Source organism: Penicillium psychrofluorescens (genome assembly GCF_964197705.1).
Source record: "Penicillium psychrofluorescens genome assembly, chromosome: 1".
NCBI lineage: Eukaryota > Fungi > Ascomycota > Eurotiomycetes > Eurotiales > Aspergillaceae > Penicillium > Penicillium psychrofluorescens.
In genome coordinates, this window is record NC_133439.1 from 885,120 (window position 1) to 911,023 (window position 25,904).

Consider the following 25,904-nt stretch of genomic DNA (forward strand, 5'->3'; position numbering starts at 1 on the left):
AGAAGCCTGCTATGAAGAGTCCTGCAGCGAGGTTGAATATGTACCCCACTACTAGGACTCTGAGTGACCCTAGTATCGAAGTCTTCCGTTCGCAGACTGAAAATGTCATGAAGAGCAGACTTGACGTGAAAAGTTCCATATTGGTCAGGATAATGAGGACAAATCCAAGTGGGAAGGTGAACCCAGAAATCATGGTCGCTAGAGAAGGATTGTTTTCTCGAAGCCCAGGGCTGCCGGACAAGATGAGAAGGTCGACATGTCCTCCAAAGCAAATGTAGCAGCCACCGAGGAAGGCCTTCAAGGCTAAACGAAAGACTGGAAGGGCCTCTCTCTCGACACCTCCTCTCGTGATGAGGATAGCGGTCTCCTCAGCTGTATATCCATTAATCCTTCCGAGAGACATGGTGACTAGGATACCGGGTGCAACCACGTGTGAGATATCCAAAGATCCGATAGGTCTATATCAAGTATATGTTAGTTACCCTAAACTCTATTACTGTGGACTAGACACATACCTCTATTGCATGGAACCCACAAGAGCACCCTCAACCGTCCGCTCATACTTGGTAGGGACGCAATCTTATATAAGTTGCCATTGCCTGCGGAAGTTAAGACCTGTTCTGGTATCACGGAAGCATCATATGATACCAAGTGGTTTACAAATGCATGACGTACATACGGGAGATGTCCAAACTGTTCCATACTTCAGAGGGGTAGAAGGAGACCGATATTTTGAGAGAGACTGCGAAGGATGGACATTTCCACTAGCATCTCAAAAGACCGTCAAGCTCAGACAGCTCCTACACGGTCCACACATGATCTACCGTGGCTTCAGTTCAGCATGTGGACCTAGGCGATCTGACAACTTCTGTAATCTTTAGGAGCAGTGGCATCACCTCCAAAATATAGTCCGTGTAATCCGCTAAGCGTGGTATAGAACTTTGTCTTTGTCCAGGTTTACTCGGATTCGGGTATTCGGGTATAGCGGATAAACCTCTTTGAACGCGCCATTAATCCACTGACCCATCTTTACTCGTTAGGGGCATGAAGTCTTAGTCTTTTGGTGGCCTGAATACACGTAACCTTCATCCAGAGAACGTCATTATAATACATCGATTTAAGCTTTCTGTTAGAGAATTTCGTGCGTAGCGGACTAATGTCCGCTACTCATTTAGGTTTTACTAGAACCGGCTCTATGGGTTATACAACAAGTCATGCCACACATAGAACTATCACTGCCTCTTAGGTACTTCCACAATACTTTTCGGATTGAGAGATAGAAGTGGTTTACTAGGGCTCGTAGAAATGACGTTACGGACGACTATGTTAATGGGGCCCTGTTCTGCTTAATGCGATGTCAAAAACTTTTCTACTCTATAGTCTACACGAAAGCCCATCTCAAGAATGTGACAAGATACCATCAACTAAAGATGTTGAAAAGAAATCAGAGAACATGAAAGGTCATAGAGAAGTCGCCTCTGAAGTTCTGGCAGGGCCCTTAGCCGGGATCCACATCTAAATGCCTCCGAACAAGGCAAATCGTAGAACTCGCGACGCTCCGCCACTGGTCTCCGCTGTTAACCGGGGAAAAAAAGACGATTGTGAGGAATAACTGCTGCCTAAAACGTTTCTCCTACACTAGCCGGATGGACCGAGGAGTTTGCTCGTGGTTTCGAAGATCATCTTTGGATATTCTCGGTGTACGGTGGAGTCTCGGGGCTTGGCGGAACCAGTAGATAAAATATATAATATATAATAGTTCCTACTCGCTCTATCCACCGATGAAACTTTTCTTAGCTAGGTGACATTCCGGTTCACCCCAGCTGAAAAAGAAATGAGACCGAAAAGTCAAGTCTTTTACAAAAATGAAATAATCCTAACATAAAAGGGAGCATTGCCCTAGTATCTCGACCATATTCAACACCATCCTATCAGTGTTATCACCAGATCAATTACACTCTTTCTTCAATCTGCACAGCTACTCCGGAAATATCGCTTCAGCCCATATAACCGGCCGTTTTCCCTCTTTACCCGTCATGCTATCCTTGCTTCTCCAACTTTGTTGCGGATTTGCAACCGCCTTGGCTGTAGGCAGCGAATTCTTCATGCCGGATGAAGGGGGTCCCCACGAGAGGACGATCATGGCCTGGCCGGGGAACCAAAACCTAAACTATCAAGGAAATGGTACCCTCGTGCGCATGAAAAACGAGTTAACGGCTATCGCCAAAGCTATCTCGGATTTCGAGCCAGTGACTCTGCTGGTCAGTCAAGAACAGGCCACCGATGCGCGCAGAAGATTCGAAAGATGTGGCCAGTATGGCGTGGAAATCGAGGTCATGGGCATAAACGACTTAGAGCCGTGGATGCGTGACGCCGCGCCCACGTTCGTGTTTGGCGAGGAGCAGCGTTCTGATCTCCATGGTGTCGATTTCAATTTCAATGGCTGGGGAGGACGTTATCCGTCTGATAATGCACACCTTGCCCGCCAGTTCCTCCGTGATAATCGAATTCCTCGCGTGGAGGCATCGATTGTACTCGAAGGCGGAGCTCTAGAAACGGACGGTGAAGGAACTTTGATGGCCACAAAGAGCTCCATCCTGAATTCAAACCGCAACCCCGGCAAAAGTCAAAAGGCTGTCGAGGAGGAACTCAACCGGGTTCTAGGGGTGTCTAAAGTGATTTGGGTCCCCGGACTGAGGAAACACGACGTGACCGATGATCACATTGACGCCTTGGCCCGTTTCGTCGCCCCAGGAAAGGTCGCGTTGAGTCGTCCCGCCCCAGGCAGTGGGGTTTGGGCAGCGGTGTATAACGTGACCAAGAACATCCTATCTCAGGCCACTGATGCGAAGGGTCAGACTCTGCAGATAATTGACTTGCCCGAGGCGGACACAAACGAAGCAGACATGGTAGTAAGTTATGTCAACTATTATCTTGTGAATGGTGGAGTCATTTGCCCACGGTTCGGAAGCCCTGAAACCGACGAAAACGCCAAGAGAATGCTCCATAGCCTTTTCCCTGAGCGAGAGATAGTCCAGGTCTACATCCATGAGATTGCACTCAATGGCGGTGGCATCCACTGCATGACCCAACAGATCCCCGCATCGGAGCCATGATGGCTACCAGTTTGTTCAACGGCTGGTTCAAGGGGAGTCTGTGATATTACAGACTCTGAATGCTAAAGGCCGTTGATATATCGGTAAGGTGTAAGTTACGGCTTATACCGATTGAGATGGATTATTTCGCTTCTTTGTTGCCTTGTTATTGAGGTGGAGAGAACGGACAGACCTTTCGTTTGGCCGGAACTCCAAGGCCACCATTCAATCATTTCGCATTTCCTATGTATGTAAACACAGGCAGCGATATACCCGTGGTCAGTCAACCTATATCGCTTTCGCGGTTTGGGGTGACCCTCTCATAGAAGAAAAAATTTATTTTCTACCCGTGCTAATGGGGAGAATAACTTGTTAAGGTTGGGCACCATCATGTTACGTTAGGGGGATGACTGAAAGTGCGGTAGAATAGTAATTAATTTTACATAGCCAGTAAGATATTAACTGGCGACTCGCCGCTGGAAGTAATGGTTGGAGAGGCGGCCGTTTCTGTCTCAAAAAGCGGCCATTTTCGGCATCCGTTCTATTTGCTGTACCGCATTGAGGGAAGTATCTGTCGTGCATGTACAAGACAATGCGATTATCTGTGACCCAAAGACCTATCCCTGCTATCAAAGGGGCTAAGTAACCCCGAACTCATTAGTGCAATAATATTGACATTTTTTGGTCTTCACCCTGATAATTGGAGATGTTTTAAATCCGTTAGATAGCAGACCTTGAACAACTGCAGGAGCATCACGCACCATTGGTGTTTGCACGTCACTCCTCCACTGTCGGTTAGTTTGTCAGCCAAAGGGAACTTGCAACTAATAAAATACAAGTCTCCTTGGATAGTATCAAATTGTGGCTCTATGGTGAGATTAAAGAACTTCCATTTTCGCTTTTAATGAAAATGAACCCACCAATTCGCTGGTTAAGCTTTTAATATCATGGTTCATTGCTGATTGCCTTGCAATATAGAGACGATCAATAATCGGTAGATCAACATGGTTCCACCACACTATTTTCTACTTTATCTGGATGTAAAGCCCAAGGATCACGATTCAGGATTCTCGGCTCACTCCGGAAACACTAAGATGCCACGACAACAATATTATAAGGACCATGTGAGATTGTTATTGGAAAAAGCCAAAGCCTGAGCTGGTCTGTGGCTAGATGTCCTTGGCAGCGCCTTGGCCCAACGTGTTCTAGGCTCCTACAGTTTTATCCTTTGGACTCCCGAACGTTAGCACTCTCACTCGTTTTTGCTTTTTTACCACTTTTCATGCGTTAACGTGCTTCCGCCCAGATAAATTGATGTTGGCGACCATCTTCACGCTGGCTATTTGACAAAAGAATAATCTTGAGGGGTTCCAACCGCCGCGCAGCTTGGTGCAACCGCCCACTCTTGAAGGAGCGCTACAGATTTCGCCCCACAAGATTCTGGCTCAGCCCCTTGTTGGACCCTTTTCCTTGCTACATGGTTCGACCGGTTAGAAGATGCCTATATTTCAAGCGCCCTGCTGGTTTTCTTCTGCTTTGATCACGATTCTGAGTCGGGTGAGCATTTGATCTCTGTTGAGTTGTTCAAATTCATCTGGCGTTTCTCCATCCCGGTGCCCGTTGGTACTGTTCAGCCAACGACTACTGGGTTCAAATTTTCTTTTTCACTTTTCAACCATCTGGTAGCGATGCAATCGGCAAATTCAGGATGGTGGACTTGGTCATCTAAGAAGAAAGCACTGGTCTTGTCCTTGGTTGTGCTCATCATAGTAGCGCTTGGTGTGGGTCTGGGAGTCGGGCTTGGGATCGGGCTCAACCATCACCAGGGAAAAAGCAGCGGAAATGCGCCGACCAATAGTGGGGGAAATGGCGGAGGAAATGGCGGAGGAAATGGCAGAGGAAATGGCAGAGGAAACGGCGGATTTAACACCACAGTCAAATGGCAGCCGGCGGTTGGGACCAAATGGCAGATCGAACTACTGAATCCCTTGAACGACACTTCGGTTGATGCACCCGTCTACGACATCGACATGTTCGACAACAGTGTCATGGTCGTATCCAATTTACATAAAATGGGCCGGAAGGTCATTTGTTATTTCTCGGCGGGAACCTATGAGAACTGGCGTCCGGACGCTAGCGATTTCCAGTCCTCTGATTTTGGGAACAGGCTTCCTGACTGGTCCGGCGAGTGGTGGCTAAATACCAACTCGGAAAACGTACGCAAAGTCATGAAGAGTCGACTGGACCTGGCAAAGAAGAAAGGCTGTGACGGTGTTGATCCGGACAATATCGATGCATACGACAACTCAAACGGACTCGGGCTGACCAAAGCGGACGCCATCAACTACGTCAACTTCCTCGCCAAAGAAGCAGATGTCCGTGGCTTGGCCATAGGCCTTAAGAATGGCGGCGATATCATCGACTCTGTTATCGATAACATGCAGTGGTGCGTGAACGAACAATGTGCCCAATATAATGAATGCGCTATGTTCGACTCGTTCATCCAAGCAAACAAACCTGTCTTTCACATTGAGTATCCCAAGTCCGACAAAATCAATAACAACAACGCCGTGACACCAAAGCAACGGTCAGCGGCCTGCCATGCGGCGAATGAGAAAGGATTCTCCACAGTGATCAAGAACATGAACCTCGATAACTGGGTCGAGTACTGTTCCTAACTTAAATTTAAAAGCTCTCATATGGCATGTAGGTAGTCCAGCAGCCGATTTGTTGAATGTATAGATAACTAGACGGTTCTCATATTGCTAGTGGTAGAAAAAAAGGAGGTACATTTGCGCGCGCCTACCGAAACCATCGACTTCTAATCCGTTGTACCCCATGAAGTCACCCTTGAACAATAGGCGAATTCAATTTGAGATGACGAGAGTACTAGTGGCGGGATTTTTAGTTGAATTTTTTGCTCAAATTGAAGTAACCGCCTTGGACTGCAGTGACGAGGACACAAACATGTGCAGCCTGAGGCCGTAACGGACCGCCACGTGACCACCTCTCCGGCTTGGCGATCCGCGCCGCAGTTTTTTTTCGAGTCGTATCAACATCCTGGCGCGAATCTGAGCCACGCGCGGACCTTGGACGAGTGCATAGGTTTGCTTCTACACTTGGGCATTGTGAATTGATAAACCTCTCCAAACAATCGCACACCATGATCTGCAGAAGCTGCCGGACGAGTCTGCGCCTTCGGCTGCACCAACAACCCTCCGTGGCTTGGACAGTCTCTTCACACCAATTCCCAATCGCTCGTGTCCAACTTCGATCATACAGTGATTCTAATCCTCCCGTCGCCGCTCCCCCACATCCCTCCGAGGGGCGTCAACCTTCAGTCCGAGATGCCACCACTCCGTCCGCCATCTCGTCCGCTACTCCTGGAGTTTCCCAACCCTTGAGCACCCCTGAAGGTGTCCACACTGACGCTCATCCCGAAAAGCCCACAAAACCTGCTGTGCAACGCCCACCTAGCAGCTGTCCGGCAGGGACCAAGATGAACGGTCTCAACTATTTCAAGAATAAGCCCGATGTCTTTGCAAAGGAGGACTCTGAATATCCCGACTGGCTGTGGGGTCTTCTGGATGATTCGGGCAAGCAATCTAGCAAGGAAATGGGCGGCGTTGACCCGAGCAGTATGCGCTCCGAAATACTCATATCATGGCAAAGCTAACTCCTTTTCTCGCAGCTTTGAATAAGAAGCAGCGCAAACGCTTTGAGAAAAAGCTTGCAGCGCGCACCAAAACCCTGCCCCCTCAAATCCCCGCTCATCACCATGCAGGCGATATCACTCCCGCCTTCTACAACCGTGACGGCACTCCTGTGGACACTGTCGCCGATGCCACCGAGAGCAATCAGAAGCGTTCGGAGATCACGAAAAGCGCGAGAGAAGCCAGACGGAAGGCCATTAAGGAGTCCAACTTTTTGCGTGGGCTGTAAGTTTTCCCCTGCACGCACCCAAAGGTTGTCTTGGTGGGAGAAATGTCAGGATTTTGCGTTTCTTTCGTTCTGCGCCATTTTCTGAGCACTCTCATCCCGCGCCCTGCTCTCAATTTCGGGTAGACTAGGCCTCTAGGGCATCCTCCATGTATTACTATGTCAGTTGATTCCTCAATTGTGCTACTATATATCCAATGACAGTGAGATATGATATTCGCCTTTCCTTGTTTCTAAGACTACTGCGGGATCGGCCAGTCCTTTTCCTCGCCTTGGCCCTCCATCCACGGCAAACAAGCGTCCCAAAGCGCTTTTAGCTCCCCATCTCCCTGAGACATGATAACTTCCCAAGCGTCCAGATCAAATCGATGGAAAAAGGCGATCCAGCAAATGAGGACCATGTCCGCGTAGCCGGGCTTGTCACCCTCGAAGAACGGTCCAGTTTTCCCTTCTCTGCCCTTCAACATTGTGATGAAGAACTTGGATTCCGTCTCAAGGATCTGCCACAGAGCTTGTATGCTCTCCTGGTCCGTGGGTCGCATCTCGGCAAGAGGCTTTCCAAAGAGCTTAGAGCGTGTGCGAGTAAAGTACTCCTCACTTCTAGGATCCAAATGCTCCGGCACTCGAGGAAAAATGAGCGGCATCATTACTGGCCTCAACCCGCCAATAGCCTTCTCAACGGCAATCGAAAGCGCATAGCTAGCGTCGCCCGATGGGAAGAGCGGCCGCGATGGGAAAGCCTTGTCCAGATGAACTGCGATGGGCCTCGAGTCCATCATAGCCCCGTTGGGATTGGATTGCACGGAGGGCTTGTGAATAATCGCAGGCAGCGTGTATGGCATGCCGACCTCATTTGGCGAAACAGCTAATCCCTTCATGAGCGGTTCGATATCAGGATATGAGGTCCAGCTCTGCGTATAGGGAATGCCCTTGAAGTTGAGGACCATTCTGGTCTTGAGGGTATTTGGAGACCATGACTTGGATGCGCCTGATTGAACAGTTTTTAGCAACGAGTTTTGTCCATGGAGGAAGACGAGGCACCTGGCAAATCGGAGAAGATATCGAAGAAGTGAACGGGTTCAGAATCAGCCATGGTGATGTTTAGATGCTTCTTTGAGGATTCTCGGACAAGAGAAGAAGAATGACAGGCATGGCGAACGGTTAATGAGTTAAATGGCTAGTTAATTACCAGACCTGATTCATAAGCAAGGTGGGGCTCGAAGAGATGCGAGGACTAGGCTGTGCTCCCACGGATCTAGTTGCTGGATGCTCGAATCATGTTCCTCCAATGCTTCTACAAGTAAATGGTCTCTAGCAATAACTACGATTTCCTCTGCATGGGATACCTATTACCCACAGGAGAAAGCCATGCGAGACTTGGGTCAGGTCAAACAAGGTAGATTTCGTTGGCCGTATCCTGATCGAGGACAGGCGATAGCAAACCTCAAATGAGGCGGGAATGTGTCCTAACCAGGTATATAGCGAGACAAGCATAGGTCTCCGCTTCTAGGGGGAATCTGGTTCCTGTCCTGATCTGCTTTTATTTTGATTAGACTGCGGTGAAACGTGGGGCATTGGCGATAAACCCCACCACCCCTCCTGGACGGGACAGCTTGTGCCTAAGTTGTCATCTCACCCCAGTCAACAAGAAGAATGGAGAAAGTAGAAGGACTTGTCAACCGAGCTCGCCATCTTACGCTCCATGAGGGCAAGGGCAGACCCTCTGTCGACTCATTCCACTCTTCAGTGGACTCGCACCTGGAAAAAATCCACAGTGTAGTTTCCAGGTCCGCCCCGAATGCGCACTACTTTCTCACCACCATTCAACGTGACTCACCGGGTGCCGGTGCCGAGATTAAAGCAACTACAGACCCTCTGGCATCGGCAGATGCTTTCCGTTCATATATGAAAGATGCCAACTCAAATGCACAGGGGCCCGCAAAGGAGCTGGATCTCACTGCACCTATCTCTGATTATTTTATCTCCTCGAGTCATAACACGTACTTGACCGGTAATCAGCTATACAGTGATGCTGCGGCCAGTGCATACACAACTGTGGGTTTGCTTCGTCATATATATAAGAAAAAGAATTTGGAGCTTTGCTAATTCTTTGCCAGGTGCTTCTGCGGGGTTGCCGCTCGGTTGAGATTGATGTCTGGGATGGAGAGCTTGAAACCCCTGGGTCAAATGCAGGGGAGACGAACAGTTCCAACAGTGACTCCAGTGATGATGAAAAAGGAGGCCTCAAAGCTGCAATCAGGGAAAAAGTCAAATCTAAGAGAAACTCACTGAGAGAGCCCACCAAATCGAAGTCAGAAGCCCCGCGTCAAAAGAACGACAAAGATTCTCAGCAATTAGCAAGGGAAAACTCATCGACTAGTCAAGTTCCAATTCGAGGGGAGCCTCGAGTGCTACATGGACATACCCTGACTAAAGGCACTACCTTTCGCGAGATTTGCTATGCGATCCGCGACAGCGCCTTTGTTGACAACGACCTTCCTATCATAGTCAGCTTTGAAGTTCATGCTTGTTTGGAACAGCAGCGGATTATGGTGGACATTATGAAAGAGGCCTGGAAAGGGTTGCTGGTAGAACTTCCGCCAGAATCAGAGCAGCAGAAGCCTCCTACCTTGGGAGATCTCAAGAGGAAAATCTTAATCAAAACGAAGACGGTTCCCCAGACCAATATCGCAAAGGCGCCCGTGGGAGAGAAATCTCCCCAGACTTTGCAACAAACAGATGAGAAGTCCGCCAATTTGCAGCCTCAGAAGCCTTCCACAGTCCTCGAGGCTCTGAGTGAAATGGCCATCTATACCAGGGCATATCATTTTAGTAATTTCGATCAGCCAGGTACGCAGCAAGGTCTCAAGGTAAACGCTTTGATATGCTAACGGACTGAATAGAGGCGAAAGTCCCATTCCATATCTTTTCGCTGTCCGAGAAGGCGGCCCGCGATGCACACGTCAACCATCGTGAAGCTCTATTCGCCCATAATCGCTCCAACCTGATGCGTATCTACCCCTTCGCACTGCGCGTTTCCTCTTCCAACCCCGACCCACCATTTTACTGGCGACGGGGAGCCCAATTGATAGCTCTGAACTGGCAGAACCTGGATAAAGGCATGATGCTCAACAATGGTATGTTCAGCGGAACCCATGGTTGGGAACTGAAGCCCCCTGGCTACCGAAGCACCGAGCCTTCTTCTACTGTTGCTAAAAGGCAAACACTTGACCTGGCCATCGAAGTTTTCGCAGCCCAAGACTTAGCCTTGCCACCTGGTGATCACCGGGAGAAAGGATTCCGACCCTATCTGAACTGCCAATTGCATGTCGAAGAGCCGGACAGTGAAGTTGCCACGGACCAGGACGATATCAGTTCCGACTCGGAGAAGACCAGCTACAAACGATGCACCAATAGTGCGTCAGGTATTAATCCGGATTTCGGGGCTCAAAAGCTCGTTTTCCCAACAGTGACGGGCATTGTGGAGGAATTGAGCTTTATTCGGTCAGTATTATTTTATTTCCTTCCACTATGCTCTTCAATACATCCGATAAAAAGAGCGATCATTGCGTCTTTGTTTTCGATGTCGTGTATCTCTGCCAAGTCTCATCACTGACTTCCTTCACTTCATCAGGTTCAAAATCAAGGACGATGAGATAGGTCGTGACGAACTGGCTGGCTGGACTTGCATCCGACTCGATCGGCTGCAGGAAGGCTATCGGTTGGTTCACCTTTGCGACTGCACCGGGGAGAAGACCGGTGGAGTGCTGCTGGTCAACATCACGAAGCGCTTCTCTTAGTCTATGCAGTCGAGGTGACATTGTTCTTCAGTGACGTGACAAATGCAATGGAAGTGGGTATTTCAAACGACGTCTTATTTCGCCTTTATGAAGAGGGTGCCTCCCGTGTCGTACAGTGTAGCCACCGTGAGAAAGGTTATTGTGACGTTGTGGGCTTCCCCGGACACCGCTTGATATGATTCCTACCAGTGATGATGTGCCACGAAGGGTTCGGCTTGCGATCGTGTGAATAATGGCGCCGGATGTCGGTGGTGCCGTCAGTGATTGTTATCGGAAACCAGCATTTTTTTGACTTTATCACTGGATGCGTTTGCAGATCTCATAGACTAGTCCAAAAGATGGGGCTAGCCCTGTTCTGGCAGCTTTGCTGTTACAAGGCTCGGAGAATTAAAGCACGGTGCGAGTAGCACAACAACGACGAGATTATTGCGGAGGCAGAGGTTCGAGTACAAGCAGAACTGCAGCACCGGCGGGAAGTAAGGAGTAGGTAAAAAATGACAATACAGGGGTGCAGTCCACAAAGAACAGTCTACTATCTGCATCCTGCCGATGGCGTGAGGCAATGCGGCTATCCCGACTCACAGGAAACTGTCTGCGAACTAGGGTTCTTGGGAATTTAGCGGCATCTAAACAGTGACGTCCAAGGATCAATAATGAAGCAACCTACTAGATCGGGTGACAAATAATCAGCGATGCGACCTCAGGATATCAGAACGATCCGGCACTGTGTGGGAACGTATCTTCGAATGTCGGTGTACAATGTTACCTCCAGGTAAAGAATACCGATTCTCGATCCACTTGAGCATCGATGCTCCGTTCTTGCATACCATGAGCAAACAATAATGGATCAAGTATGTGTGATTCTGCACGGGCTATGCGTGCAATCGGCGCCAGTCACTACATCAACCGAAGCTCAATAGTCTCACGGGACCTATACAAGAGTGGGTTGTGGGACTCTCTGGGGCCGATCGACACATGCTCGACATTTTAGCATTTGGATGGAAGCGAGTGGGCCTCCCAAAGGTCGGTGAAGCTCCCGCAAGCGACGATGAAATCAAGATGCAAAATCGGGAACATGTCGTCTGCCGTGAGCAACGGGGCTGCTATGGGCCCACCCAGCATAGCCGATCAACAACACCTAAGGCGGCATCCATCAAATTGATCCACGGAGGCCTGGGATTTCAGGAGACACGCAGCGATTAATTCTCCGGTCTGTAGTCGAGGGCTCCGACATCGGGGAATTTCCCCCCGTGCCCTGCGGATTCCAGTGCGCGGGGTTTCAGCAGTGCAGCAATCTCGACCTGTCAGGTTAGGAGCATGCCAGCAAGGAACGAAAACGTGCCGATTCAGCCAATAATCGACAGCGATCGTGACACTGCGAACATTCTCGATTGATCGGAGCCATGCCAAAGTGGGTGGACGAATCAGCACCTCCATAATCTGTACTCCAGACCAACACGGAGGGCGCCCGGGCGCCAGGCCCACCCACCAGTGGATCGTCCCTGGGGTCGTGGAGAACGGATACATCAACTTGTGATGTCTTCTGATCAACCAGTCTATGCCAGGCCGGGCACTCGCACCGATTTACCGGCGCCACCGACTGATCAACAAATCCGTTTCTGGTCAACCAGAGAGACAATCTCGCGCGTGTCCGAGACCCGCACCCATGATCAGCAAATAACGAAGAACAACACTGCATACATTTTCACCTACAGTGGTCTGTATCTACCGAGAACCGGGGTCATGATTGGTTTGAACTTTCCGACGGCTTGAAACCGAAGGACTGGTCTTCTTCTTGTCTACGCAGTAGTCGAGCCGTCATCCACCAGGATGGGAGCGATCGCATGTCCCTACTGGCTCGATCGAGGGCTAAGGAAGATGGTTCATTGTCATACTATCCAATTACGGCACCTTCCGAGTCTCTGTGTCGATGCAGCTGGATGAGAGATCTGTCTGCCGTGGATAGACACACACACGGGCGGGCACGTAAATTGTACCTGTGGATAGCGGGAGTAAAGTTTTCAAAAGGAATTAATACCGCTGGGATTTCAATTCTGCGATCGCGGGATCAAGTCCCCCTTTTTGAGAATCTGTTCTTGGGGCCATATAAACCCCCTCCAGCCCAGTCGATAGCTCATTTCAAAGTCGGCGTTGCTAAGATTTCGCTGGAAATTCAAATAGAGGCCGTCGAGAACGATCGTCCTGGCTTAGACCACACACAAAAACTTTATTCTCTTTACTGTCTCACATCCTCTTGAATATACAATGTCTGACTCCGTCAAGTGTGGCGCGCCGGCTTGCCCAGGCTCCCTTTCCACTGACAAGGTTCGTCTTTGACACTATGCTTCCTTTAATCATCCTGTTTTTTGGTGGATGGATGCTTACGCTGAGGGACTGTAGATGCCTGGCGTCCGATGCCCAAACTGTGCGAAGAAGGGCAAGGAGGTATGGGTCATCCCAGGCAAGAGCTGTCATGAGTGCGGGACGCCTTGCGCTTGAGACGTCGGCTCACAGTGTATCTGGGTGTCCAAATCGCGAGATGTGCATTTGCATCGATGTCAATTTTTCTGAACTTCTCGGTGATTGAATGTTTGTAGATCTCCTGTTTCCCCGTGGAATGAGATTTTGAGGGTGCATTCGGCGAATATATCTGGAAACGTTCGAACATTGGGTTTTACATTGGATGGCGAAATGACTCGGGGCCAGGTGCAATGGAAGCAACTTGTTACTCAAAGTTTCATTTTATCTCTTGCTGCCAGTAATTGACGTTCCGATATTTGTACTACTGTCTACCACTCCCGGACTTTTGTCTTGATCCTATATCCACATGATGGCCCAACAAAAGTCCCCATGACATCATCGTCTCTGAACATCAACAGAAAACGTTTCCTTCCGACTTTTGGGTTTGGAGGTTGTGTACTTTCTTAACTCAACGCCATTATGTCTGACACCTACCCCATCGGTACAGCGGCTGAAAGTGAACGTCTTGTTCGCAGCTGGGGATTCCGACATGTCTTCACCTGGGAAGATGGAAGGTATGTCCTCCCTACGACATGAAGACTTTCATATATTTTCCCACTACTATGTTCTCTCTTTCTCTATGTTGGTTCGCTGACAGTATCCAAGCAACTCTCATTACTCTCCACATTCGCACGGTGGTCTGACGACGCATCTTATCCGCCGTGGCTCCTTCACAATCACTTACCCTGAAGACAATGCTAATCTTCGTGGGGGGGAGGTCACGAAAGAAACATTCGGTGTGGGAGCTCGGATTGACGTGCCCGCAGGGAAACTACATGAGGTCTGGATTGGAGACCAAGGTTGCGAATACGTCATTGGCGAATAAGCTTCATAGGGTTACTGTACGGTCTGGTAGATATATGTTTCGCGAGCTTTATCAATCATCGATTCTACCTCAGAGAACTAAATCCGTTGCTGCTCTTTTACAGAAATACTTATTGAACACGAAAGAAATAGCCTCCTGTAATCGCGCCATACAGTCATCCCTTTAGTGCGAAAATCGGAAATCGACTCTGTGGGAGGAAATATTAGTTGGAGCTTGATAGGAATATAAGCTGAACAGAGTCGGCAACTTACCTCTTGTTCCCAAGATGTTTGTTTTCGGCCACGTATCGCTCTCTCTCCTCGCTTGACATGTTATCCCAGATGGCAGCATTTTGCCTAAACACACGTCAGTCAGGACTAAGATCAAGAAAAAAACAATGGGAGAGTCATACTTGTTTCGCCAGACATAGTAGAACTTCGAAGCAATAAATAATGCCATGCTCCATATCGAAAGCCCAATGAGGACTTTGTTCCCAACGTGGTAGTAAGGCTTGTCGTTGGTGCGGTAAATCTGTAGGTTGGTTAGTAAAAGACCTCGATTGTTTCCTATTAAAGCGAACTTACGTTGTTGCCAATGATGTTGCTGGCTTGGACCGTCATGTTGTACAACGCAGTTGCAACAGTTCTCGTCCGAACCGTGCCTGCGTTCCGTGAGGTGATCGCCACCACGATGGCATGGATATACGGCATGCCGATCACGAGTGAAATACACACCCAGCGAGACCAGCCGCTGGCGTTGTCGGGCATGACCTCCAGGGCAATCAAAGCCGCCAGAACCCAGAGTTCAGAAATTGCACCGAGAAGCAGGCGCTGGTTGAAGCGCTCGGAGATCCATGTCCAGAATAGCAAGTTTAGGATGAAGATGACATAGGCAGGTATCGTGAGCAGGCTCGTTTGGAAGGTCGAGAAGTTAAGCGCCTTCAGTTCCAAAGTAATGTAGCTCGTTGCGGGGATACTCGGGACCAACCATGTCAATCCCAACAAGTAGATAATCCACATGTCATAGTCACATAGCGCGTCCCACAGCATTTTGGGAGTGACGGGCTCACGATTGTGCATGCCGCCCTTGCTGGGGTCATCCCGGATCACCCGGTTGACCATAATCTTTTCTTCATGCTCATTAAACCACCCTTTTCCACGGAACCTTCCGGCAGTTTGCGTGGGAGAGGCGGGCATCCAAAATGCGGCGATGATACCAATAACGCCGGTGATAAGGCCTTCGTAGGCAAACAAATACCGCCAGCCACCGCCGCCGTCAGGGCCTCGGATGTGCAGAAAGCCGAAAGCCAGAAATGCACCCACGATTGCGGTAAATTCATAAGAAACCCAAAACCAACCTAGGCGAGTCGGAAGCTCTTTGGATTTATACCAGAACGAAAGAAATAGGATCGTATCAGGGATGCTGCAGCGGGTCAGCAACATGGTCAACCACACGTGTCTCAGGCTAGTACTCACAAACCACCCTCTAGAAGGCCCAGCATAGCTCTGCAGGCAAAGAATCCTGATCTATTCTTGATAAATGCCTGGCAAGATGCGATAAGGCTCCAGCAAACCATCTGCACAGGAATCCAACGATCCGGCCCGACCCATTTGGAAATAAGTTGTGATGGAAGCTCGGCAAACAGGAAGGTCAGGAAAAATATGGTCTGGCCAGTGTTATAGTCGTTTGTGGTCATGTTGAGGTCGCTCAGCATATTGTCTGCATTAGCTTGGATGATATTTCCTCGATCCAGCTGGAGCGCGAAGAAGGTCACGCAGGCAAATGTGCAAACTCGGAGGTCAATCTGCATTCTCAGTCACGTTAATTGAGCCAAAGCAACGAAGACGGGTGGATTTAGGACAGACCTTTCTGACAATCTTCTTCTCTTCCTCCTCAGTCCATTCAAAGTCGGGATCCCATCTGTGAATCCCTTCATATTCCGGAATGGGCTTGTAATAACGTGGGTCTTCCGTAGTGTCAAAGGTACTATCAATGTTCTTGTACTGCCCTCGGCGGACCGTACCCGGCAACGAGGTCGACGAATCCGATGTAGTTGAGACAGCAGCCGCAGCCTTGGTGTCCTCGCTATCGGGGATCGTTTTCCTTTCCTTCTCGACCGTCATTGTGTCTCGTCTTGAGCTAGATTGGAGACTGGGTAGTACAGAGTGATCTAGCTATGGGAAGTGATGGATGGGAATCCAGAGCTATAAAGACAGAGCATGAGTAGAACCAATAATCCGCCCTCTATCATCACGCCATATTGTGGCACCTACGCTTGGTAGATGTGCTCTCTCGTTTCCCAGCGGATGATACCATGTTGCTGAAACATGATGCCAATTCATGAGATATGATGCACGGCGTGTTGAATCCGGAAGACCTAATTGACATCAAGCGCGCCGCCATGTGCTATGCATGTCCTGGGGTTCCACTTGACTGAGTGGAGAGAGTAGATTATGCCGACTGGACGTCAATTGCGCCCCTCGTGCTGATCTGAATCCAAATAAAGCTCAGTTGCCGAGACTGGTCCATCAGAGTTCTGTGCTTGCACGTATTAGATGTGCAACTGACGCGGTCTTTGCACAAAAGAGGGGCGTTGGGCTGAATCACGCAACACAGGATAAAGTGACGTTAGGATAGGCGAGTCTAAGTCGTCCTGGTTCGTCGAGACGTACGTTAGAGGGCCGCGTTCTGGATAAAACTCCTTCCCCATTTTTCACGTACTACGGGCGAGCCTGGAAGAAAGTTGAAGCCGTTTGCTTGCCTGCTGTTTGTCGGGGAGTTAAGAAGATTCCCCCACTTCATCTGGCAGGAGTTGAAATTGGCCCTCCTTTCCCCATACAACATGGCTAGTGCCTTCATTTTTAACGAACAGCCACAGCGGAGCTCCATATCGAGATCTTGATAAGATGTCATCCATACTATGATGGTAATGATTTGGCCAAAGGCGAAGAACATGCTCTAGATCCTTTTTTTTTGGGTTCAGGTGAATTCCGGAAAAGCGTTGCGGAAAAGGCCATCACGCCATTACCAGCGGTCCTGACAACACCAGAAACGGGCCAAAAAGCGTATAGCCCCCTGGATCTGCCCTTGGTCCTGAGCAACCGGGGGGTTGCACGCCAGTTGATAAGCCTAAATTGGCCTCACCCGCGAGTCGCACCCGGCTATGAGTGGACGTCGCCATCGGCCATCACGCCATCTCCTGTCCACATAACGAACCATAGCGTCAAGTCAAAATGGAACAATTGATGGTTTCACTCGATAAGAACAACCCCGCAACGTGACGTTATTCCATTTAACTTCGGAGAAAAAGATGCCACTTTGGCATTCTGAACTGGGCAACTGGTGAAACCCCGCGGTCGTGTTGCCATCGGAACACTCGGCCGAGATGGGTATATATATTGACATGTTCTCACTCCCAGGGCAATGGGTCTAGCAGGCAAGCCAGATTCTACCACTGGTTTCTTTATTACAACAAAGAACGCAAAATGGCTCCCTCTCTCACCGAGACCACCGCGACACTCTCTCTCCGCGAGCCGGCAAAACAGATCCTCAAGACTGAGGGCGGCTCCAATAAGGAGAACTTGATCGGTTATAAGTACGACAGGGACGTTGAGATCAACGGCACCTCCACGCAGCCACCCGCCTCATTTCCCAACTATCTGCCCGTCTGGGATAACGAGACTGAACGGTATGTTTAACAATTAAGTTTAACGGTGTCCCATTGTCTAACATCCTAGCCAGATACGCGCCTCTGGAGCCATTCGAGCACTACGATCACGGCAAAGATGCCGACCCCAGCTTCCCAGATCTGCTGCCCAAGGGTGTGGCCGAAGTGGATAACATTTGCCCGTTCATCGGTTCCGAGGTGCACGGTGTTCAATTGAGCAAGCTCTCCGACAAGGGCAAGGATCAGCTGGCCCTTTTCGTCGCTCAGCGCCGTGTTGTTGCCTTCCGAGACCAGGACTTCGCCTCACGGCCCATCCAGGAGATGGTTGATTACACCGGCTACTTCGGCCGACACCACATCCACCAGACCTCTGGTGCGCCCCCAGGCTTCCCTCAGGTTCACCTCGTGCACCGCAGTGCAGAGGACCGCACTGGCGCCAAGTTCCTGGAGCAGCGCACCAACACGATCACCTGGCACTCGGACGTGACTTTTGAGTGTCAGCCCCCGGGCACTACTTTCCTGTACGTGCTGGACGGCCCATCCAGTGGCGGTGACACCCTCTTTGGCGACATGGCTCAGGCATACCGGCGCCTGTCACCCGAGTTCCGTAAGCGCCTGCACGGCCTGCGGGCTGTTCACTCCGGTGCGGAGCAGATCAACGCCAGTCTCAACGGCGGTGGTATTGCTCGCCGCAACCCTGTGACACACGAGCACCCCATTGTCCGCACGCACCCAGTGACCGGCGAAAAGGCGCTCTATGTCAACCCGCAGTTCACGCGGTACATTGTCGGATATAAGAAGGAGGAGTCAGACTTCCTCCTCAAGTTCTTGTACGACCACATTGCTCTGTCGCAAGATCTCCAGGCCCGCGTCCGCTGGAAGGCTGGCACTGTTGTGGTGTGGGATAACCGCCTGGCTGCTCACTCTGCGGTCTTTGACTGGGAGGATAGCCAGCGACGTCACATTGCTCGCCTCACTCCTCAGGCTGAGAGACCCTATGAGACTCCTTTCGAAGGCGAGGGCAACTGATCTCCCTGATATGATAAAGAGTACGATTCGAGTTAATGATATCCAATACTAAAACGAGCAATTTGAAAGAGACAGCTGCCTTTCACAGTGCAAATAATAAGCCTGTAGACGGAGGAACACTCACGTGTTGTAGGCCTGTCAACTGGCGCTAAACCTTTCATTGAACATCGTCGTCATACAGTGCTGCCACGCTTGAAACGATGTAATAACCCCACTTGCCATTCGTTGAATTTCCGAGTCGAGGGCGGTAGCATTTCGTTCATTTCTTTCAGAACATTCCGCACATCCGTGAAGACCTTGGAAGGCAGTTCCAGCTCCTCGAGCGAAAGGGGCGTCACCTTTCCCAGTTCGGGGCTGAGATATCGGTTCACATCCTCCGTTTGCTGGAACAACACCTTCATGGCCTGCTGTGGTACGACGCAGTTGAGGGGGTTTGAATAACGCATATCGGGATTGAAGACCCAAAGCTGCCCCATGTCAATAATCGAGACAAAAATGTTAGTTTGTCTAAGAGAAACATACCAACAATCCCTCCCCCTGGCCGCAATGCACAATAAACCTTCGGGCGCTCTCCCTTTCGACCAATTCGAGCAGCTGCGCCGCGACAATTTTGTCTGTGCAGTGTGATTCCCAGCCATGGGAGGGGTTGATAGTCAGCCCCACGAACGCCTTGAGAAGTCGCCATCCATCGACAGTTTGATCTTCAATCCCTATGGTCGAATCACATTTCTCACATTGTAAGGTGATGCTGTCAGATGGCCGGGTAGTGGAACTCGCTTCTTCTTTGTTGCCCTGGAAGTAGGTCCGTGTAAGCAATCGGGTCGAATCCCAGAAGATAATACGGTCACAAGATAAAAACGGCAAGGTAAAGAGTGAAAGGGAGAATTAATCGCATTAATTGACACAGCTATTGCTTTAAAGTGTCCCTGGCCTTGATCACACCATCACCACTGGAAGGGTCCGCGAAGAACCGGATCGGTGTCGAAAAATGCAAAGGGCGCGCAAAATCGAGATTCAACCGGAATTCAAAACAGCCGGCCCAAATCCGTGACATCAAAAATCAAAGGCGAAATCCATCTGACAAGAGAGAATAACTGCACTCTGGTTTCCTAGACATGAATCTGTGACCACCAGCATGAAACTCGGCATGATATAAGCATTAATATAGGGCAATAGTATCGGAGACCACCCCATGGAAAAGAGATGGTCTCCTTCTGAGTTGCCCACCGAGAACAAAACAAGAGCAAAGCAATATGTAGCGAAAGAAAAGAAAGAACGACACCTACCTTTTTTAATCCCACGCAGTCCGACTCTACGAGCAGGAACGTCGCCGCATCAATAAGCACAGTTCCTGGAATTGCAACGACTCGACTGGCGGCTCCATACCCCTTGAGCTGAGCGTTTTGGTCCTCTTTTCTGAGAGCAGTATTTTTCGTTCCATCCTGGTCGTCTTCATGAGGATCGGGCTTGTGGCAGTGCCAAAAGTCCATCATCTCGGCCCAATTGCCACTGGGAAGATCTTTCCAGATCCATCCCTCTGGTTGGCCAACATCTTCTCCGGTCTCGGAGGAAGACATCTTATCCTTCAGAAACATGTTCCCGCACCTCTGGCAACAGAGCCGGGTGGATAGTGACATGTCGGCCGCTGTCCAGGGAACATAGTCATCTATGAGATCATCTCGAGGCAACAACAGGGCTTCGTCAGATGAATCAACTTGCATCCTGAAAGAGTAGTCTTGACTGGTATCCGTGGACTGGGTGGATACTGGGGTTACAGCAGCTCCGGTACGTGCATTCACAAGTCGCCGGTACGCGTCACTGACATGCGCCGGCAGCTTGATAGTCTCAAAAACATGACTGAATGGAGGTGGAAGAGAGACCGTGGCATCTTTGCGTGAATCTGAAAGTTGAATCGCCGGGCGAATCCCTTCCAGCTCAGGAATTCGTGGCAGCGAAGCGTAGAGTGTTATCTGACGTATATTGGGAAGCAGCTCGGCGTGGAGCCGCAGGGACACGTTTGCATCTTGCGTCCCTGGTCTTATGGACATAGCCGGCTCGAAAAGTGTTGAATCTGGAGAATTGAAGGAGACATCGTGGAAGGAAACCACACTGATGTTTTGTGGCAAACAGTGCAAACATTGCTTTGCCTCACGTGATCTACAAAGTTGCCTGATTGAGCAGTCCATTGATTCATCAATATTTTTTAATCGAGTTGTTCCTAAATAGAATACTATGCAATTTAGAAGTAATATAAATCAATAAAGGAAGAAGGCATTTAAGGCTAATAACAGCGCTAGATCAAGGTCAGACAAACCCACTCCAGCCACTAAACTCATCTGCAAATTTAACAGCCGCCTTCAAAAAGAACTTTTCAGGATCACCCCAGGTAGACGCCGATTCTCTCAAGGCCCGGATCGCCTTGACATAGTGCGCATCCGTCGAAGACTCTGCGGTGATACTTTGGTTAGTCGCCCATTTCCAATCCCTCCCCTTCACATCAAAGTCCCGAATCCGGTCCAGATTGATCTCTGGCCGGAGCTGCGCAATATATACCGCCAACGTCAGGAGTAGCCACTGTCTGACGAGCGGGATCTGGAACTGCGCTGGGATCATCGGCAGCAAGACCCGCACAGCATGACTGGTCGTCAGGGTGTGAACGAGGAAGAAATCGTATTTCTCTCCGGAGTCGACATGCGTGGCGACCAGGAGCGCAGCGGCTAGTTCCTGGCTCTCGCGGAATTGTTCGACGGGGTTGTCGATTATCCATGCATTCCAGTGGTTCAAGAGCACGGCCTCGCGAGTGCGGAAAAGTGTGTCGAGATTGTCGTCACCTGGAGTAGCGAAGAGGCCATCCAGCTGCTTATCTGCCCTGATGCGGTTTATAATTTCAAAAAGTGATGACGTGTGGTAGGATGCCTCGATTTGTGATCGCACTGGATCGTCAAGGAATTTGTGGATGTCGTTGTAGCAGACTGCTGTAAGACCCAGGGCTTCCATTGCCACTTCACGGCTGGACATTTCAAATGCATATGCGAGATGGATTAACGGGTGGCCCACTGTAGATGACCATATTAGCTCAATCAAGTATGTAGACAGGCTTGCAGAGATGAGACATACGATCGGCTATTAGCGCGTTGAATATAGGCTCCTTGCCCGCGAAGAGATATTCTGACACCACTTCTTTCCAGTCATAGCTGAGACGGACCAGCTCGTCTTCAAAGTAGTCCACAAAGGCACGCTGGTATCTAAAAAGGTGATTTAGCAGGCTATAGAGACATAATTACGGAGTAAGGAGCGACACATACTCCCGACATCCCAGGTAGTCTCTCCAGTCATCAACACTAATTTCGCCAGGCGAGTCAGTCCATGGATCAAGTAACTTGGACTCGGTCTCATAGACACGAGTTAGACCATCCGCGTCTGCGCCCTGCAGGAAAGCGGAGCAGAGAATCTAGACAGTGATCAGCCATATAACTATGTCATTCAAACCAGCAATATAGGACGAACATGAGGAGCATGATTGTGGAATTTGCGGTTGTTCCACAAGATGGCGTGGTTGGCATGGTTCAGCTTGAGAAGATGCTTCAACGCGCGGGCAGGCTTCTCCTGGGCGGTCTCAATCTCGTGGACCTGAACCGGAGCCAGGTCAATACTATGGCCTTTCCCGGACGAGAAGATCTTGAACGACGGCAACGAAATCGAGAACATTGTCGTCGTTTTCACGGCGGGGCAAATGGATGTTAATCGAGGGGGTTGTCAGTCTCGCGTTAAGATGTGTTTGTTTAAGCCAGAATCATCATGGGGACAAAATCAATCATGACTGTTGCACAAGTTTCTGCATGGTCACCGTCGCATGTAGCTTGGGATTCGGTGCGAGAGCCGTTGCAGTCGATGGGGCGTGTTTGTTGGGTAATGGCGGCCTGAGGCACATGGTAATGACGTAATATCCGGCAGTTCTCCACCGCTTTAGGGCCTTCATAGATACGATAGGGCGGGCTTTTCATCGCTGACCTTTTTATGGGAGTCGAGCTGGCGAGGTCTGGAGATTACTTGATACTCCTCTAATAGTTTTAGCATGGAAGCACGTGGCTCGCTTTTATTTCCGGGATTATGGACCATTTTGTGTGCCACTCTTTGGGGGAATAAATTGAGGACAATTCTAAACTTGAAATTGATCCGCTATGCTAGCAATACATACCCACTAAACAGTTCCTAGTCATGTTTATTTCTCTTGGTCCATCAGGGGCAAAGGCTCGGCAGCGTTATTGCCGACCTCGCCGGACAGAACCTCCATCTGGATGCGAGGCCCGACAAAGTTCTTGCGGCCGTCCACAAACCATTGAATGGTCGAAATGATGAAGACAATCCCGAACGCAGCCACACAGTAGTCTGCAGAGCAGTCAGCGCTGGGAATACAATACGTGTCACAAATGGTGTTTACTTACTCATGTTGCTGCCGGTAGCGGGCAAATCGGGCGGGAAAAGGAAGAGAACCGTTGTCAGAATGACGTAGACCAGAGAGATCTAGAATAGAAAATTAGCATTTCCCATCGTGGAGGATGAAGGGGCCGTACAATGTTCAAGATCCAGCCAATAGCGTTGGGGAGGACGAATTTTCGTTCTGGAAGCATCTTGCGGCCGCGGAGGCAGTTGACCGCAATGGGAAGCCCATAGGCAAGATCCAGCAGGACCACTGATGCCGAGATAATGGCGTTGAAGGCGCTGCGATTTGTTAGTTTGGGATTGGTATAATAGGACTGGAGATTCTTACCTAGACGAGCCCAGGAAGATAAGGCCGAACACCGTGACAAGTCCTAGATTGAGATAGAGTGCATTCATGGGGACCTTCAGCTTAGGATGAACCTTGGAAAAGAAGGGAGAGGCAGGAAGGCCACCATCACTGTCATGCTCGTGAGTATACTGGCAATACGAAGAAGGGGGCCACATACCGTGCAAAAGCGTAGATCATGCGACTACTAGTAGTCATGATTGTCGTTGCAGCGAAAAGCACGCAGACGAGAGGGAACCTTGCCATGAATCGTCAGTGTCTACATCCACAAAGTCCATGTATAGGTACTCACATCAAGAGGCAAATGGCACCGGCGTTGCTCTGAGTTGCATGCTTCAGAATTGCCAGAAGCGGTGTTGCCGTGGATTTGATAATTGGATCGATGGGACCAGCCACGAAAAGGAGGACGACGAGGAAGATCGTCCCAGTGACGACTCCAATACCAACACAGGCAATCATAATCTTGGGTCCCTCCACCGAAGGGTTGGGGATCTCTGCGGGAAAGTCAGACCAAATGATAGGAAAGAACGGTGGTATATTTGATAGTACCTTCGATCATGTGCGCAACGCCATCCTGCAAAATGGTCAGCGGCTGTTTATAAGGAAACTTCTCTTCAGGAAATTTCACTTACAAATCCAGTCACACCGAGACCTCCTTGCAAAAGCTATTCGGGTGTCAGAAGCGCTCACTGGGGTTTAGAAAATACGACTTACACCGAGCAGCCAAGCGATGCCATCAGGCCCTGGAGTAAGTCAGCTACTGGCATTCAGTCTCAAGTGATCGAATCAACATACAGCCTGTCTGGTTGATAAAGCCACGGAAAACAAAACTATACGAGTCAGCGCTGTACTGATGCATCCTCTGGAAGGTCAACATACTCTCCGGAATTGAAGTTAGGGGAAGCACACGAGAGAACCGTGATGCAAATGACGGCGAAGCCAGTCAGTGACCAGATGACTTGGGCAAAAATTAGTTTCCAGGCTAAATGACTAGAGGTGCGGCTTCTCACAGGCAGATTTGGTCACGTAAGGCAACACGTTGTTCATCACCGCGTTGACCACAAAGGCAATGATGTTGTAAGCCAGGTAGATCAGAAATTGATGCCAGCGCTGGGGTTCGTAGTGCTGCAGGCAGACATTAGAGACGAAAGTCCGGAAACTCGGAACCCTTCTTTACCTTATGCATGAGAGAAATCACGCCGACAATTAGCTCACTGCCCAGAAGCCCACCGGTGGCAACCAGGGCCACCCATCCCGAGCAATTGATCCAGCCAGTGATCCAGGACAGGATCGGCATCCAGTTTTCCCACGAAACTATTTGGCTCTTAGCGACGGTCCAGCGGCATGTTGACGAATAGCACGTATACTTACTGACTGTTGAACAAGAAAGGGATTCCGCCATCAGTCGCCACTCTCTCAAGTATTAAATCGAATGCCACTCACCAGAAACCCAATGGTATTGACCTCCCGCGCTAAAAAGATCTGTCAGCCACAGCAGCAATGGGACAATGGGGCAGCCGTCGACTAACGTAGGATAGGCCGAAAGGAACTCGGCCAGAGAAGCGGCCATGCAGAGGTTACAAATACCGGCGGTGATCAGACCTGCATTGTATCCGGTCAGCATTCTGTCTTCGCAAACAAATCCTCAGGCGCATACCCCAAACGACACTAACGCTGCCACCCGAAGGCAGACTGAGCGACAAACTCGCCGACAAGGCCGTCCATGACTATTCCGCAACCACTTGTCAATACCCATGTTTGTTTCCATCCAATTAACATCACATACGTTCAGAATCGCGAAGGCAAGACCCAGCATGGACCTATACAACACGCGAAAGCGATTAGTGCTGGCCAAGCAAGCCACCCGAGATCAAAACATACAACAGAGAGAAGTGGCGTTTTAGCTCCGACTTGTGGCCCATCTGCGCCAACTGGGCATCATCTTCATTGTGGTATTCGTCTTTCATCATGGTCAAGAAAATGTGCTGTTCGAGCAGCACGGCGCAAAAAGAGATGAGCAGAAAAAAATCAGGAAATGGCAGCTGCGCAAACGAAATAAGAATCCTGTCAGCGCATGACGACAGAAGCTCGACGCGCACCTTCCCCCGTTGATCCGGGCGCATCCACCGCGGGGGCGGTCTCAGTTACTCAATCGATTTGGGGTAGATGGAGATGATAAGGGGCGTTATGTGTAGCGCAATTGGCTCGCGCCACCGACGCAACGGTGGTTGGGGCCAGTGGAAAGGAAGCAGCGCCATGG

General features: G+C 49.9%; 11 protein-coding genes across 11 annotated transcripts; 6 read left to right on the forward strand and 5 right to left on the reverse strand.

Moving 5' to 3' along the window:
- Positions 1-2,105: 2,105 nt before the first annotated feature.
- Positions 2,106-3,116, forward strand: PFLUO_LOCUS310 (uncharacterized protein; the record flags this gene model as incomplete). Its single annotated transcript, XM_073780322.1, has 1 exon — positions 2,106-3,116. One exon carries the CDS (start codon positions 2,106-2,108, stop codon positions 3,114-3,116), a length of 1,011 nt encoding a protein of 336 aa, XP_073634408.1.
- A 1,667-nt stretch (positions 3,117-4,783) lies between these two features.
- PFLUO_LOCUS311 (uncharacterized protein) lies at positions 4,784-5,773 on the forward strand (the record flags this gene model as incomplete). The annotated part of the gene is made up of 1 exon (XM_073780334.1): positions 4,784-5,773. The coding sequence occupies one exon, from the start codon at positions 4,784-4,786 to the stop codon at positions 5,771-5,773; it is 990 nt and encodes a 329-aa protein (XP_073634409.1).
- Positions 5,774-6,258: 485 nt separating this feature from the next.
- On the forward strand, positions 6,259-7,037 carry PFLUO_LOCUS312 (uncharacterized protein; the record flags this gene model as incomplete). Its single annotated transcript, XM_073780345.1, has 2 exons — positions 6,259-6,733; positions 6,787-7,037. 2 exons carry the CDS (start codon positions 6,259-6,261, stop codon positions 7,035-7,037), a joined length of 726 nt encoding a protein of 241 aa, XP_073634410.1.
- Positions 7,038-7,273: 236 nt separating this feature from the next.
- PFLUO_LOCUS313 (uncharacterized protein) lies at positions 7,274-8,127 on the reverse strand (the record flags this gene model as incomplete). The annotated part of the gene is made up of 2 exons (XM_073780356.1): positions 7,274-8,022; positions 8,076-8,127. 2 exons carry the CDS (start codon positions 8,125-8,127, stop codon positions 7,274-7,276), a joined length of 801 nt encoding a protein of 266 aa, XP_073634411.1.
- A 560-nt stretch (positions 8,128-8,687) lies between these two features.
- PFLUO_LOCUS314 (uncharacterized protein) lies at positions 8,688-10,834 on the forward strand (the record flags this gene model as incomplete). Its single annotated transcript, XM_073780367.1, has 4 exons — positions 8,688-9,089; positions 9,152-9,884; positions 9,938-10,538; positions 10,669-10,834. 4 exons carry the CDS (start codon positions 8,688-8,690, stop codon positions 10,832-10,834), a joined length of 1,902 nt encoding a protein of 633 aa, XP_073634412.1.
- Positions 10,835-13,774: 2,940 nt separating this feature from the next.
- On the forward strand, positions 13,775-14,180 carry PFLUO_LOCUS315 (uncharacterized protein; the record flags this gene model as incomplete). Its single annotated transcript, XM_073780378.1, has 2 exons — positions 13,775-13,869; positions 13,961-14,180. 2 exons carry the CDS (start codon positions 13,775-13,777, stop codon positions 14,178-14,180), a joined length of 315 nt encoding a protein of 104 aa, XP_073634413.1.
- Positions 14,181-14,342: 162 nt separating this feature from the next.
- PFLUO_LOCUS316 (uncharacterized protein) lies at positions 14,343-16,282 on the reverse strand (the record flags this gene model as incomplete). The annotated part of the gene is made up of 6 exons (XM_073780389.1): positions 14,343-14,367; positions 14,432-14,515; positions 14,572-14,690; positions 14,744-15,581; positions 15,635-15,963; positions 16,025-16,282. The coding sequence occupies 6 exons, from the start codon at positions 16,280-16,282 to the stop codon at positions 14,343-14,345; spliced, it is 1,653 nt and encodes a 550-aa protein (XP_073634414.1).
- A 1,362-nt stretch (positions 16,283-17,644) lies between these two features.
- On the forward strand, positions 17,645-18,855 carry PFLUO_LOCUS317 (uncharacterized protein; the record flags this gene model as incomplete). Its single annotated transcript, XM_073780400.1, has 2 exons — positions 17,645-17,847; positions 17,901-18,855. The coding sequence occupies 2 exons, from the start codon at positions 17,645-17,647 to the stop codon at positions 18,853-18,855; spliced, it is 1,158 nt and encodes a 385-aa protein (XP_073634415.1).
- Positions 18,856-19,028: 173 nt separating this feature from the next.
- Positions 19,029-19,256, reverse strand: PFLUO_LOCUS318 (uncharacterized protein; the record flags this gene model as incomplete). Its single annotated transcript, XM_073780411.1, is given in 2 exon segments — positions 19,029-19,238; positions 19,251-19,256. The coding sequence occupies 2 exon segments, from the start codon at positions 19,254-19,256 to the stop codon at positions 19,029-19,031; spliced, it is 216 nt and encodes a 71-aa protein (XP_073634416.1).
- A 1,903-nt stretch (positions 19,257-21,159) lies between these two features.
- On the reverse strand, positions 21,160-22,563 carry PFLUO_LOCUS319 (uncharacterized protein; the record flags this gene model as incomplete). Its single annotated transcript, XM_073780422.1, has 4 exons — positions 21,160-21,911; positions 21,973-22,100; positions 22,161-22,306; positions 22,363-22,563. 4 exons carry the CDS (start codon positions 22,561-22,563, stop codon positions 21,160-21,162), a joined length of 1,227 nt encoding a protein of 408 aa, XP_073634417.1.
- A 514-nt stretch (positions 22,564-23,077) lies between these two features.
- On the reverse strand, positions 23,078-24,830 carry PFLUO_LOCUS320 (uncharacterized protein; the record flags this gene model as incomplete). The annotated part of the gene is made up of 13 exons (XM_073780433.1): positions 23,078-23,244; positions 23,301-23,379; positions 23,430-23,577; positions 23,627-23,755; positions 23,805-23,831; positions 23,937-24,138; positions 24,194-24,218; positions 24,277-24,309; positions 24,359-24,387; positions 24,440-24,474; positions 24,524-24,602; positions 24,655-24,769; positions 24,822-24,830. 13 exons carry the CDS (start codon positions 24,828-24,830, stop codon positions 23,078-23,080), a joined length of 1,077 nt encoding a protein of 358 aa, XP_073634418.1.
- Positions 24,831-25,904: the final 1,074 nt, after the last annotated feature.